Source organism: Berghia stephanieae, chromosome 3 (genome assembly GCF_034508935.2).
Source record: "Berghia stephanieae isolate SIO BIC M18660-M18661 chromosome 3, UCSD_Bste_1.3, whole genome shotgun sequence".
NCBI classification, from domain to species: domain Eukaryota; kingdom Metazoa; phylum Mollusca; class Gastropoda; order Nudibranchia; family Aeolidiidae; genus Berghia; species Berghia stephanieae.
Window position 1 is genome coordinate 55,131,184 of NC_088362.1, and position 15,495 is coordinate 55,146,678.

The following is a 15,495-nucleotide window of genomic DNA, read 5'->3' on the forward strand; positions in this document are numbered from 1 at the left end:
ATTTTTAATTATTTTTTTTTTCAATCGAACTCAGTTGTCAAAGTAAAAGAATTTCACACCTGATTAATGATATTCTTATTTCAACAGATCGAACCGTTAGGCTTGAATGCAGGATGGCTGGGTGGGAAAGTTGAGAAATATAATACGTCCTTGAAGACCATATCTCAAAAATTGATTGTCCCCGTGACTTTTCGTTGACAAAGGAATTATGTATGCGGTCTTACACAAATATAAAGGATCTGAATAATTTCAATACCACTTTCACGCCATTGCTGAAAATACACAGACGAAATAAGACATTTCCCTATCCTGGCTCACCTGTTCGGAGTGGTGGAATTTCGGATATTCAAAAACTGATTATATACACGATATATTGTTATGATTGTGATAATCAACTTGTGAACTTGAGTTTGTCTTGTCTTTTTTTAATGGTGGGAGAGAGAGAGAGAGAGAGAGAGAGAGAGAGAGAGAGAGAGAGAGAGAGAGAGAGAGAGAGAGAGGGGGGGGGGGGGGGGGGGGGGGGCTTAGACAGGTAGGTAGATAGATATATAAATAGATCAAAAGACAGATAGACAGAAAGACATACAAATAGTCGATAAATTATACAGATAGATAAATAGATCGATATGTAGGTAAGTAGGTAGACAGACGGGTGGATAGATAGATAGATAGATAGATAGATAGATAGATAGATAGATAGATAGATAGATAGATAGATAGATAGATAGATAGATAGATAGATAGATAGATAGAAGATAGATATATAAATAAATAAATGAGTAGCCGGCAGTTATCAATTGCAATAGCTCTAGTTTAAAAATGGGCGTCTAACAGTCCACTTCTACTTTATGAAATGAAAATGTGGTTCTGTCTGAATTTCTGGAGTAATATATAATTAAACAGCGCATTATCGTGAAGTATTAGTGATCATGCCCTATATATGTTCACATTAACTTTTGATCCGTCTGGGTATAATATCCTGATGTCATTAAAGATTTAATACATATTATAAATGTGAAATGGGAAAAAGCGGAAACAGAAAACGATCGATCGTGTAACTGAGAAGTAGCAAGCAGAATGGGAGATTGAATAACACAGTAAGAAATAATCTTTTCAAATTAATTCACAGGGTGGTGCGAAATATTATAGCATAGAACGGTTTCTGAAAGAAAACTAAATAAACAAAATAGCCTCCCTTTAATAATAAAAGCAGCGTTGCCTCCCCTGAATTTGAATAGGTAGTGTGAAAAACTCAATTTAAAAATAAAGAGCCGATATTGATCTCAAGAGATTTCTATAGGACCGAATGGGTCTTATTCTCTATTTGTGTCAAAAAATAGGGGGAGGAGCGGTTGCCATTTATAATACACGTAATATCTAATATTCTCCAGTCATGTCTTCATTATGATAGTAGCTAGAAAATTATACCGCAGAAAAGTGCAATGGAACTGAAAAAAAAAAAACAAACAAATTCTGATTGATCGGCATTAGGTCAATAATATTTGTTTAAACTGGAGTTGGGATCGGAGTGAATAGAATGGCCGAGTGAATGATAATGTAGTGCACTATTTTTAAAAATATATACCTTTGGCGAAATGGGTCCGAACTTTTATTCTGAATTATCGTTTTGTTTTCATTGCACAATGAAGTCCCGAGAGTTCAGTTGATAGAGCACATGCTTCACACGCAAAGAGACCGAAATCGATCCAAGGTGCAGTCTATATTATTTTTCTGTCCACCCATCAGTGATTGAATAGCTGGGTCTGTTTGATCTGGCCGAAAGTACTTTGCGAAAGAACAGTAGCATTATATCCAAAGGGTAGCGAGCAATTGCTCCATGAGTTCTGAAGGACTACTTTTTACTTTATCATTGAACAAGGTTAATTGATCCCTGTGATTTACTCATTTCTCGTGTCCGTGGGTGATTATTGCTCGTACAGAGCCGAGAATACCTTTTTAAATATATATATATATAACGAGCCACTTTAAACATTAGATAACAATTTGTACTCTATATATAAACCGATTCATTAGTTTGTTCCATGGATTGTGGCTTGAGGAAGAGAAAAACGAACTTACTATACACTGTTAAAACCAAAATATATTAATATGCACGGCGGTGGTTAGTTATATTATGGGCGGTAATGACGCAGCCAAAAATCAGAACCGAGTTGACTGACAACCTCATGAATGACAATAGCAGATTAAACTATTTTTTAAAGGGGGATTGAATAAGGATATGGAAATCCCTGACACATATTGTAATCACGGTTATCAATACTATTTATATGACATTCACGCCCATAAAGTTTGCACTGAAGATCCGGTGGGAATAGATATCCAGATAGTAATAAATAAGGCATAAACCATGACACTAAGGCCTGGCTACTTTTCCAAAAATTGAAAGAGAAGTGTTACATATATTATATAGGTGGCGGTTTTGAAAAACTAAGGAATATTTTCGGTTTCATCAGTTTTTATGGATTAAAAAATGGAATAAGAACCCCCCCCCCCCCCCCCCCCCCCCCCCTCATTATTTAATCAAGATAAACCGATGGAAACAAAAATCTTCCTTAGTTTTTCCAGTTTTACAGTTGCTGTTTAGGTTCTAGTTGTGAATCAAAAGAAACCAGAGTTTAATATAGTTTTGTATCATTTATTACATTATCAATATACCTTAACAAAATGCCTTTTGGAAATGAGGCGAATCTATCACAAAGTACAACCTACTCTCCACTAACCTAACAGATCAAGACAACCAAGGTACAAAATCACTCCAGGGTGGACAGATGATATCAAACATTAATATGGCCGACTGTCAACCTGTAACCAAAACCGAGTTCCATAGCTTGTGTGTCCAGTGCTCTACCACTTGAAATGTAGGGGACCAGGGGACCCTTCCCATTTCTAAAACTAAAATACAAACTTAAAAAAAACCCAGTCAGGTTCAGTAAGAACCTGGCTTTGTTTTCTTCCGACTCTATAAACATGTTATTGATTTGGCGCTTGGTCATTCAACGGTCCATTCAGGGTCAGGCCGCTAAAATACATTCAAAGTCAAAGGGAGTATTCTTAAAAAGACAATTAACACAAACGCATTCTCTCTCTCTCTCTCTCCCCCCCTCTCTCTCTCTCTCTCTCTCTCTCTCTCTCCTCTCTCCTCTCTCTCTCTCTCCCCCCCCTCTCTCTCGCTCTCTCTCTCTCTCTCTCTCTCTCTCTCTCTCTATATATATATATATATATATATATATATATATATATATATCTCACACTCTTTCTCCCTCTTTGTATGTGTTTGTGTGAGAGTGTTTATGTGTGTGTGTGTGTGTGTGTGTGTGTGTGTGTGTAACCCATTCATTGTTCTTCAGAATTTCTTGTGGTTTCACTTTCACGTCAATAAATAATGATTTAAAAGATCACAATGAACACGACCGCTGTTAAAAGTAGCAAATGAACCATGTAAGAGTGAAAGAATTCTCCAGGGGAACTACTCAATGGAACCGTTCCTTATTCCTGGTGCCTTGAAAAGGCTTGAGAATTGACAATTGATAATTCGGTGTAAAAACAAAAACATGAAAATGAGAAGGTTTCATTTGAATACACCCCCCCCCCCCCCCCCCCCCCATCCTCCCACTAAACTAGCTTTTATTTTCTAATATCATGAACAAGAATATAAACTATAGAAACCATCACTCTTTTTGTGTTTCTCGGACGTTGGTCAAATCGTAATTTTCATTTTTTAAATGTCTGACTACCCACTACTCGATCCATCTAACTTTTGGACAAATGGACCTTAATTAGATATGGCTGAAAGTACTTGATGATAGAGCGGTGTCCAATCTGGAAAATAGCATTAAATCTTTTCTTTTTTTTTCTTTTCTTTTAAATTAATGTCAATCTAAAGCTATCTATAGAATAGAATAGAGATGAATTCAAAATACATGTCCGAGTACTTTTAAAAATGAACTATGACAACTGTTACTTTGACGTAAAGAGTAAGAATGTGAGAAGGCCTGAAACAAACATTACCAGGCAGGTTCTTACATGGAACCCGAAGAGAACGAGGAAGAGAGGGCGGCCCAAAAATAGCTGGAGAAGGGCATTTGATGGAGGATCTAAACTAAACTGAAAGCTTAACATGGAGGGACGCTGAGAAGATGGCACAAAGCCGGACAAGGTGGAGGGGATTCGTCGATGGCCTATGCTCCAGTCGGAGTGAAGGGCCTGAGTAAGTAAGTATGAGTAGGAATGTGGCAAATTACGATACAAGAGGATCGTTCGATTTATGTCAAAAATGTAATAACAGATGTTCTCGTGAAAACCGCAGAGTGTTTACTGTTTACCAAAACATGAAATATGTATGAGGATTTAGGTAACGACTCTCAACAAAGCACATGAATAGATGTATAGATTAAAAAATTGATCAATAGCAACTAAAGCCAATAATAATGATTTTTTTCCCCAAAGCTATCCTCTACCTCGCTGATCGGATATTTGATTTATCATAAAGCCTGCGCTTAAATCATTTTTTCCACATGCATTCAGAATGCAGCAAACTTTATCAAAACATAGTTAGTAGGTATGTATTTGTTCATGAAAAAAAAATGTTTGACAAGAGAAGGATGTGTTGGTGGAGGGGAATAATTAATAATAATAATAATAATATAATAATAATAATAATAATAATAATAATAATAATAATAATAATAATAATAATAATAATAATATATATAATAATCACATCATCATCAATCAATAATAATAAATAAATAATAATAAATAATAAATAATAATAATAATAAAAATAATAATAATAATAAAAATAAAAATAAAAAAAAAAAAAAATAAAAAAGAAGAAGAAGAAGAAGAAGAAGAAAGAAGAAGAAGAAGAAGAAGAAGAAAGAAGAAGAAAAGAAGAAGAAGAAGAAGATGAAGAAGAAGAAGAAGAAGAAGAAGAAGAAGAAGAAAAGAAGAAGAAGAAGAAGAAGAAAGAAGAAGAAGAAGAAGAAGAAGAAGAAGAAGAAGAAGAAGAAGAAGAAGAAGAAGAAGAAGAAGAAGAAGAAGAAGAAGAAGAAGAAGAAGAAGAAGAAGAAGAAGAAGAAGAAGAAGAAGAAGAAGAAGAAGAAGAAGAAGAAGAAGAAGAAAAGAAGAAGAAAGAAGAAGAAGAAGAGAAGAAGAAGAAGAAGAAGAAGAAGAAGAAGAAGAAAGAAGAAGAAGAAAGAAAAAGGGAAGAAGAAGAAGAAGAAGAAAGAAGAAGAAGAAAGAAGAAGAAAAGAAGAAGAAGAAGAAGAAAAGAAGAAGAAAAAAGAAGAAGAAGAAGAAGAAGAAGAAGAAGAAGAAGAAGAAGAAAAGAAGAAGAAGAAGAAGAAGAAGAAGAAGAAGAAGAGAAAGAAGAAGAAGAAGAAGAGAAGAAGAAGAAGAAGAAGAAGAAGAAGAAGAAGAAGAAGAAGAAGAAGAAGAAAGAAGAAGAAGAAGAAGAAGAAGAAGAAGAAGAAGAAGAAGAAGAAGAAAGAAAGAAGAAGAAGAAGAAGAAGAAGAAGAAGAAGAAGAAGAAGAAGAAGAAGAAGAAGAAGAAGAAGAAGAAGAAGAAGAAGAAGAAGAAGAAGAAGAAGAAGAAGAAGAAGAAGAGAAAGAAAGAAAAAAAAAAAGTTAGAGAATGAACATTTAAAGATCGTGAGAAAAGCAAAGGTATTTCCTCTTCATAAAACGTTGATAAAGTGAAGGAGACATGATTGAAATTAGTGTATATATCAATTAGTTAATGAAAATCCGAGACCCCCGCAACGACGTAAAAAAAACTGATAAAGAACGAACGCTATATTGTGTGTGTCGCCTGGTATAGGTATTGGAAATCGTGGTTCTCTGCAGAAATTGTCTATGAATGATATAACCGTAAATTCAGATTTATTCATTTATTTATTTAGTTACCAATTAATTAATTAATTTATTTATTTATTTATTTATTTATTTATTTATTTACTTATCTTTTTATTTGTTTATTTAATTGTTTATTGATTTAGTTATCTATTTATATATTTAGTTAGTTGATTAGTTAGTTATTTAATCAATTATTCACTTATTCATCTATCTATACACGAACGTGCCTGAGGTGGGGCTTGAACCCGGAACATTCCAAGTCACACTGCGATTCCTGAACCTCTTGGCCACCTCGTCAGCCTGTACCACTATACAACAGCATCCCTTTAAAGAATGAGGTTTGTATGACCCTGTTCGCTACACTCACCATTTTGTCATCGATTCAATACGAAGGGGTGGGGGGGGGGGGGGAATCAAGACCCGCTGATTGTCCTGGATGAAGACATAATACAGCTCGGCATGTTTGAAAGGAACGGGATGAAGACACGACATGCTACAACAGCGCCAATATCGATCACCTCCACAATTGTCGTGATTGAATACATACATGGCCATTTATTGATCTGTCTATTACACCCTCCCTCTCCTACCCCCCCCCCCCTTCTTTCCCGTTCAATCCGACCGCTAGCACGACGTCTCTGACCGGTGGAAATCATGGGTCATCTAATCCTGGTGCCTGTCACATTTCCCACCTATAAAACCTGGAACAAAAGTAGCGGCTGACCGCCCACTTCAAAGGCAAAAAGCCGGCAATCAGCGATCTAGCACCTCTCCTCGTATGACGTATATTTATCTAAGAAGACGAGGGAAGATAGTCCGATCAAATACAAGAAGTACCAACGACTCATATCCTCATACTTTCTCTCGACCAAATACGGACACCGACCTGCAAACTTGAAATTGGAAAAATTCGTAGTTTTCAGGGGTAATAAGAATAATATACCATTCACTATAACCACGTTTAAAAATTACAAATTTATGTTTAAATTACATTTAATGATGCTTTAAACTCCTTCTGGCCACAAAAAAAAAACTCTGTTTTAAAGAAGTTTATTCAATTAAATGTCTTTATTTAATTGTAAATTTAGGACCCCAAAATTCGTAGTATTACGGAATATTCTAAGTAGTAGGCTGATCTGTGTAGGTACTACATACGTACTTAGATACTATCTACGACTCCAATGTCGTGGACCTATCGCAATCACGTAGTCCATAGAGACGGAAGAATTTGATTTCCAAACTCATGACAAGCACAATAATGATTTCAGGTAACCCTGTACAATCTTTGCATATTGCAAGGGTTACGCCAAACAACGGATCGTTTTGCCAAGAGTTTCAAGGTTTGAATAAAAATCAAATCAAACCAAATAGCATTTCACAAAGACAAATGACCCAGGAAAAAGTAAGACATTTATTAAACAGACCTCCAAAGAAAAGATTGAATTTATGTATGATAATTTATACATTTTTGTTTATGTAACGGTGATACACTAATTTCCATTATCAGGATCAATAAAGTATATTTTATCTTATATCTTTGAGAGAGAAAAAAGGAGTTTTAAAATAAGAATTGTTTTAGCATAAGGTGCAAGACTTCAGGTCATTTTTTTTATAGATTAAAAGCAGTTCACTCAATTATTGGAAATGTGCTTTAAAATCTGAATCTGGAAGAAAAAAGTCTGACTTTATCCTAATCCCCCCCCCCCCCCCCCCCCCTTTCCCCAAATACACAAACGAAAAAATATTTAACCCTGTATTATTATTACAAACGAGTATTATTTATTACAATTTAAAAGTATAATGTACCAAAAATCTCCCATAATACAACGGAACCTGATTCCGCTATGTGGGTCCCGGGGAATGTAAATGTATTGTAATTCCATGCCGAATTCAATCCGTGACAACCCATAAATTATGGTCCACACGAAATAAAGCTATCATTGGGCCTCTTGATAATCCAAAATTATTCTGATGCAATATCCATTCTCCAACCCCCCCCCCCCCCCCCCCCCCCACCCCAACCCTATAAAAAAAAGACTAATAAACCGTCCTCACCCCAATGGGATACCAATTTTCACCCACTTATTCCGACTACTTCTCTAATCATTATTACTCAAACGCCTCATTCTCTTTGAAGCCTTCTCGTATTTCCTGCAGCTACGCCCAATCTTGAGAGCCAAAATCACTAGTTCTCCATTCAGCCCTTAGAAGACCCCCTGGGTCATAACATATAAGTTATGCTAGTGCTAGTGCTGACCCGGGCTCCCAATGTTGACACAACACCTGGGTACCCCAAATGAAAAGAAAGTAATTTCCATTCTTTGTGATTCTATGTTTACAGCCGACAGCGTACACTTTAACCAAACGATTACAATAATGAGACAAACTAAACTACCAAGCAAGTAAATCTAGTATGATAGAAAACATTTTATCGAGTGGGTCATAGGCGAAAAAAATATAGCTATTTCTATTTTACCTCAAAATATGGTAATATGCATATTGATAAAGGGCATTTCCAGCGTTTCCAATCGGGTCAAATCTCTTAACAGTTTCCTTGCCATATTAAGCTTACTTTTCATCAAAGACTACACCTTCATTATTTGGCATCCATATAATAACTTTTTCATTGTTTTAAAATGCCAATACATTATAAAACAGCTAAGAACTCACACCGCAGTCCTGAATGTTGTTGAGGGAGGAGGAGGGGGGGGGGGGTAAGTGTACGAACTATGTAACACATTATAATATTTATGTAATATGACAAGTGTGTTGGATATTATGGCTTTACGTCTTTACCACTGACTAACTAACCACGCTTGAATTCGCTTGATTTCCACAAAGTTTCCATTAGCGACAAGGTTATCATCTTCATAATCACGTGTCATCTTGTGCTCCTGAAACATAATTTGTGACAACACGTTGAACATGGAGCTTATAAAAATATGATAACTTGAACAGCAAGTACCCCCTTGCCTTGTTTGTCAAATTGATATGAATCATATCATTATGACAAACTTCCTGAAATCATTTCTGACAGACGTCGCTTGTATTGTTGAGTTTGAGAACCCTTACGCCGTACCCTGACTAGACGCTTTTCTTGAATTGTGGTCAGAGAACCAACACTTCATATAATATTGACTACCTGAAAATCTCAGATTTAAAGATTTTTGACAGAAAGTGGGTCATTTTGATCGTCAGGCCAATATTATGTGAGGATATTATGTAGCCTCCGGATTGGAAGGTCTTCAGACCCGTCCTGAGCGCAGTATAGCTGAGTCTTTTGGAAAAGGCTCTATACTCATATTTTATCAATATACTTAGGAGTAAAATTGTGTACCTGACCTGAACATGTAATATATATTTATAATGATCAGATTATTAAATTGAAGTTGTCTGCAAGTTAAGAAATTTAAGTCATCGTAGGAAAAGAAACTTAACCCTAGTCTTACGTTGTTTGTTTGTTGTTATTGTATTTAATTGTTTGTTTGTTGTTATTGTATTTAATTGTTTGTTTGTTGTGTTTTTTTAAAATCATAACTTGAATACCTTTTAGATCGATGAGTTACAAACTGTGATTTGTCCGTGCAGCAGAGTGCACGGCAGTTTAAACATCGTAACGAGTAATCCATTCATGGTGGGAAAGGGGGAGGGGGGGGGGGGGGGGGGTGAGGGAAGCAAACATTGACATTATTATTAGAAACAATATTTAATGGAGTGGAAGTGGCGATGGTAGTCGTAGTAGTATAATATGTAGTAGTACAATCGATATCTGTAATCGATAAGTGGCAGATAAATCGATAAACAAGTGGACGGTGGTTTGTTTGATATGACATGATACGTATATTATGTATAATAAACTAGCGTAACGGTAAGAGATAAAAAAATATTACTACATAAGTCGACGTAAGTTGAAGAGAGGTATACTTGTAGTAAATTAATCTTTGTATTAACAGACAAGGGATTGATACATCGATAAAGAAATGAGAAATGGATGGTGGTTGCATAATAAAATAAATAAATACGTGCATTTATATAGCGCATTTCCACGGACAAGCCATGCTCAATGCGCTTCACAAATATATTCCCATGTTAACTATTAGGAACAATATTTCCATTCCATATAGTACCAGTCGCCTGTTCGGAGAAGGTATAACGGTTTTGAGATGGAAGATAACATCTCTTCTGATTAAAACCATAATATGACTATGGTGTTGTAAAAGAAACAAAGTGACAAATTAGAGAGCAGGCACTGGTGGAATGTAAAGATCTGAAAAAGTGTGAGACAAAACAGAAAGCGAAATAACCCCCCCCCCCCCCCCCCTTGATGAATATTTAATGTAGCCCTGTGGTCTTGTGGTATGACACTCGCTTTCGGATCGGAAGGTCCCGGGTTCGAGTCTCACTCCGCGCATAGTTGAGTCCTTGGAAAAGGCTCTTTACTCACATTCTCTCACCATACTCAGGTGTAAAATAAGTACCTGGCCGTTAACAGCGTTGTCTCTGTCGGAAAAATTGTAATATCGCCTAACAGGCGCCATGTCCCGTCCTACATGTTAAGTGTTGCGTTGCTTGGGGATGCCTTCTAAAGCGCTTTGAGCACATTTAGTGGATATTGCTCTTTATAAAAGCTCATTTTTAAAAAATATTTTTTTTTACATTACTTTAAAAATCAAATTGACGAATGGGAAATATTTATAGCACGTCGTAAGTAATAAGATCTTGGAATGTAAACAAAAAGAAGCGTTCGCTAATGGGGCAAGAAATATTTCGTCACACCCTCATAATAAAACAGATATTATCACATAATATACGGAATTCTCTGGGTTCCACTGGATACTATGTACTTGGTACATATCAGGAATCGGTGCCTGTCTGCATTGTGTCTAGTGTCTCTTTTACGGGCGGTCTACGCGAAAGATCTTGTCCAAACAACCAGTCACACGCAGGATTAAAGCCAGGTAAGGAAGCCGTGCTAACAAAACTGTTGTTTCAACAATGATTTTTGTCTAGGTTACCTCTGTATATATGTGTGTGTGTGTGTGTGTGTGTGTGTGTGTGTGTGTGTGTGTGTGTGTTTTATGAGTGTGTGTTTGAATGGGTGCGGGTGAGTGTGTTGGAGGGGTGTGGGGGGGTTGGAGTGGCATTTCATTTAAATATATCACACAGGGAAGGGCGCGATGAAACAATACCTAGTGGAGATTGTAGAATAGGGCAAGGCAGAAAAAAAAAAAAGATCATTTTTTTCGAAGGCGATTTTAGGGGGGAGGGGAGAGAGAGAGAGAGGGGGAGGAGAGAGAGAGAGAGAGAGAGAGAGAGAGAGAGAGAGAGAGAGAGAAGGAGGAGGAGGAGGAGGAAACTGAGGGGGGGGGGGGGGGGGGGGGGGGGTAAGAGGGATGTGCTTCAAACTAAATTTCGTCGTGAAATTTATTGGGCAGACCAGACAATTGCATGAGTTGAAGTCTCCACCAATAACAAGGAACAGCACGATATGAAGTCAAGGTTGAGGTTAGGGAAGATTGCATTCTGTATTAGTGGACTGAAAGATAGAACGACATGCTGGCAGACAGCAGCAGTGATGGTAGTAGTAGCCATCGTCGTCATTAAAGTGGTAGTAGTAGTAATAGTGGTAGTAGTAGTAGTAGTAGTAGTAGTAGTAGTAGTAGTAGTAGTAGTAGTAGTTGTAGTAGTAGTAGTAGTAGTAGTAGTAGTAGTAGTAGTAGTAGTATAGTAGTAGTAGTAGTAGTAGTAGTAGTAGTAGTAGTAGTAGTAGTAGTAGTAGTAGTAGTAGTAGTAGTAGTAGTAGTAGTAGTAGTAGTAGTAGTAGTAGTAGTAGTAGTAGTAGTAGTAGTAGTAGTAGTAGTAGTAGTAGTAGTGAGAAGTGGCAGTGATGGTGGTGTCAGTACAGTAGTAAGATGGCGGAAGCACCGATGTAGCGACAGGAACAAATTCCTATTTGGAGATCTCATTCATCATAAGTATCAATCAAGTGAAAACATAATTATTCGAGATTTTGAATCAAACACGTTACATTTTTTGTTGTTGTTGTCACAAGTACCTTCTTACTCCAGACAGTAAAATGATTGCTCGATCACCAACTATATCCTGTTTCAATTTTCAGAGTCACGATATTTGATCGATAAATAGTCCCTATATCAATACTTGCCCAGTTATTCCGTTTGTCAAAATATTACACTTTCGTCTTGTACTTGATAATGTGCTTGCATTTGTGTTGGGTTCTATTAGGATTCGCTGTGATGTGTCAACAATCACAATATTTACAGTTTCTATGGCATTTTTTGTTCTCTCTAAAACGATCCGAGCATTATACCACACAATCAGTCTTCTGAATGGAGATCGAACACAGAGGTCTAAGTACATAATCCCTTTTCGGGTAAAGTGCTAACCTCTTATGGTAAAAGTACTTACAGAAATGAATGGTCATCCATTAACTTTGTTACAAAACCATTAACCCGTCCTTTAGTCAACATTATCCGTCGTCGGTTGTATTTATTTCATTTCGATTTTCCTCATCCTTCTTCTCCTCTTCAGGTCACTACTACTACTACTACTACTACTACTACTACTACTACTACTACTACTGCTGCTACTACCATTACTACTGCAACTACTACTTATACCACCACCACTACCGCTATGTGGCATTAACTTGGAAATGTATATTAAAGGCAGAAATATTCAACCCAAAGGCTGAGCCCAGTACTGATCCCTGGGGCACACCGATTTTTTTCAATGGATAATTAGATGAGATGACATCCTTACCCACAAGTTGCTAGACAATAGCATTTATCGTGTTATTTTTAAACATACCAAATGATTCAATTATAAGTGTAAATAAGTACATGTAGACTCGAATCATTCCAAAGGAAACAAACTCTTTGACTCCAGAAATTCATCAGAATTCATCAGAATGTAGCGATCAATGAGCCATATAACAGTATTATTATAATCATTATTATTTATTTATTTTTTAAATGATTATTATCATTATTATTATTATTATTATTATTATTATTATTATTATTATTATTATTATTATTATTTTATTATTATTATTATTATTATTATTAATATTATTATTATTTTAAAAAAAAATAAAAAAATTGAGCATTTATATAGCGCAATATCCACTTAACGTGCTCAATGCGCTTTACAAGGGGTCCCTGGTCAACACCAACATTTAACATGTAGGACGAGACATGACGCCTGTTAGGCGATATTACAATTTTTCGGACAAAGACAACGCTGTTAACGGCCAGGTACTCATTTTACACCTGAGTACGGTGAGACAATGTGAGTAAAGAGTCTTTTCCAAGGACTCAACTATGCGCCGAGCGAGGCTCGAACCCAGGACCTTCCGATCCGAAAGCGAGTGTCATACCACTAGACCACATAGCCGCACGCATATTATTATTATTATTATTATTATTATTATTATTATTATTATTATTATCATGTCATTATTATAAGCATTATTACTATTAACATATCATCGTCATCATCATCATTTATACTATTATTGCTACTATTATAATCATAATCATGGTTCTTCTCAATACAAAAGAGAAAAGGGAGGGGAGGGAGATTACTTAATTAGTTTTTACTCTATCTTACCTTCCATTGTTCCATCGGGCTATGTCGATGGTAGTATAAAAAAATATATCCGTGATTGATGTTTCAATATTTTTACAGTGAGTGTATTCCAAATAATTGTCGTCCTTGTTTACATCCGATCGAATCACAGAACCCGAACAAAACTCCAGGAAAACAACCAGCTAGGCTAATCTACCAGTACCAGTCAAAATCAAGGCCTAGGTCGTATCGTATTATCAGTGGCATATCCAACAAACTTGATAAGCAAAGTATTCACAATTATTTAATTTTCTATCTTTTCAATAAATAAAACAATAAAATTAAAATTGAACAATATAAAATAAAACAAAAAATTAATTATTCACTGCTAAACAAAGAAAAATCGAATGTGAATAATCTTCTCAGTGGTATTATATTACGTTGGGTCTTGCGATCAATCAGAAGTTCGATAAAATCCCCTATATTAATAATTATAAAATCGAACAGGTTTCGCGTAAAAACTTTCCATAAAATAAATACTTCACATGAACAAGGTTGAAGATAGTCCATACAAGTTTAGAAAACTGGATCACCCAATAAATTATACAGAATTATATTCCAAAGTTGTAACCTTCTATTGGATCAGTGTGTAAAATTCAACCCATGTTTATCTCGAATAAAAGCACTTAGCACATCACATTGAATTTCACGATTGCGTTTGACTACTACGCTGCTTGTTATCACTCGTTCAAACGTAAACTGCTGGAGTACTAACAAAAGCACATGCCATGCGCAGGACGCCAATAATGTGATCAACATCCGCGCAACCAATACACACCTTTACTTTGTGCTAGTGATCGTCGGTAGCGACACAACAAAGTTTAAGAATTAATTACAACCGAAAAGTTTCAAATCCTTCATGGGATTGATTTAAAGATAATATGATTTATATTAATTGTTCACACTTCTCTTAATAATTATTTACCACTATTGCTTCATGAATAAAACAGTTTTGAAGAATTTTCATATTTATTAAAGTAAGAAAAACATGACAGCAGTATTCTCAACCTATTCCTAACCAGGTTGTAATATATCCAAGACGACAAACCCGCCAGGTAAAAACTGTGTATCGCACTGTCACCGGTGACTTCGTAGACGGGGAGGGCAGGGCTGGCTGGATTTGTGATGACAGCTGGCACTGCAATGACAAGAGTTCACTGCCTTGATCTTATCGTATTGAACCTGCTAAATCAGCTAGGCTTTTATTTTTTTCTTCTTCTTTTTCACATGAAAAGGTCTTGTCGGTTAGGTAAGAAAACCGGATTCATTTAGCAGGGAAAAAATACCCGTTTAATATAACGAAGTTGAACAATCATGTTTGATTGCTGTAGTGGAATAAAATTTACACGAGTTATTATTATTAGTCTATTATGAAAACAGTTTCGGCCTCAAACCATTCAAAAAGCAAAATATGTGATATAAAACAACTATACAGTACTGTATTGAAAATGATATGCTTGGATGTGTGGTTTAATGGTAGGGATTGAGCCCGAATATATTCTTCTCACTTCTCACTAATTTTTTTCATTTTTTTTTCTTGCTTTTTGTTTTTGTTTGCGTTTTTGTTGTTTTGTTTTGTTTTTTTTTTTAAATCTTTCTGTTGTTGTTGTATATTTATTTATTTTTTTTTTGGGGGGGGGGGGAGGGGGGTTGTGGTGGGGTTTTTTTGTTGTTTTTTTTTCCCCTCTTTTTTGTATATTTGTTTGTTTCTTTCTTTCTTTGCTTTATTTTTGTGTTGGTTGTTGTTTTGTTTTTTTTGGGTTTTTTTTTTTTTGGTTTGTTTTTGAAATATTAATTTTTGGTGTTTCAGACTCATTCAGAACAGAATTTGTTTTTTAAAAGTCTGCATTAAAAAAATGAAAATGATATATTTTTTTTAAATCAGAAAAATATCACAGGATTAACAATTTTGTTGATTAAAAGAAAATACTCAGAGGCCAAATACCTAAAAGAAAGCACTGGATTAAT

At 35.7% G+C, this 15,495-nt stretch overlaps 1 protein-coding gene across 3 annotated transcripts in view; it reads right to left on the bottom strand.

Annotated features, from left to right (window-relative positions):
- The window catches only part of LOC144968031 (uncharacterized), a 98,407-nt gene extending 83,855 nt beyond the window's left edge, over positions 1-14,552 (bottom strand). For 2 of the 3 annotated variants that reach the window (XR_013644500.1, XM_078905985.1), the window contains exon 1: positions 13,510-14,552. Coding sequence is in view for 1 of the 3 variants with exons in the window: in XM_078905985.1 (XP_078762111.1) it covers positions 13,510-13,516 (7 nt within the window). In the remaining 2 variants the exon portion in view is untranslated. The remainder of the gene's footprint in view (positions 1-13,509) is intronic. The other variant, XR_013644501.1, reaches the window with a different exon arrangement.
- Between the last annotated feature and the right edge of the window lie 943 nt (positions 14,553-15,495).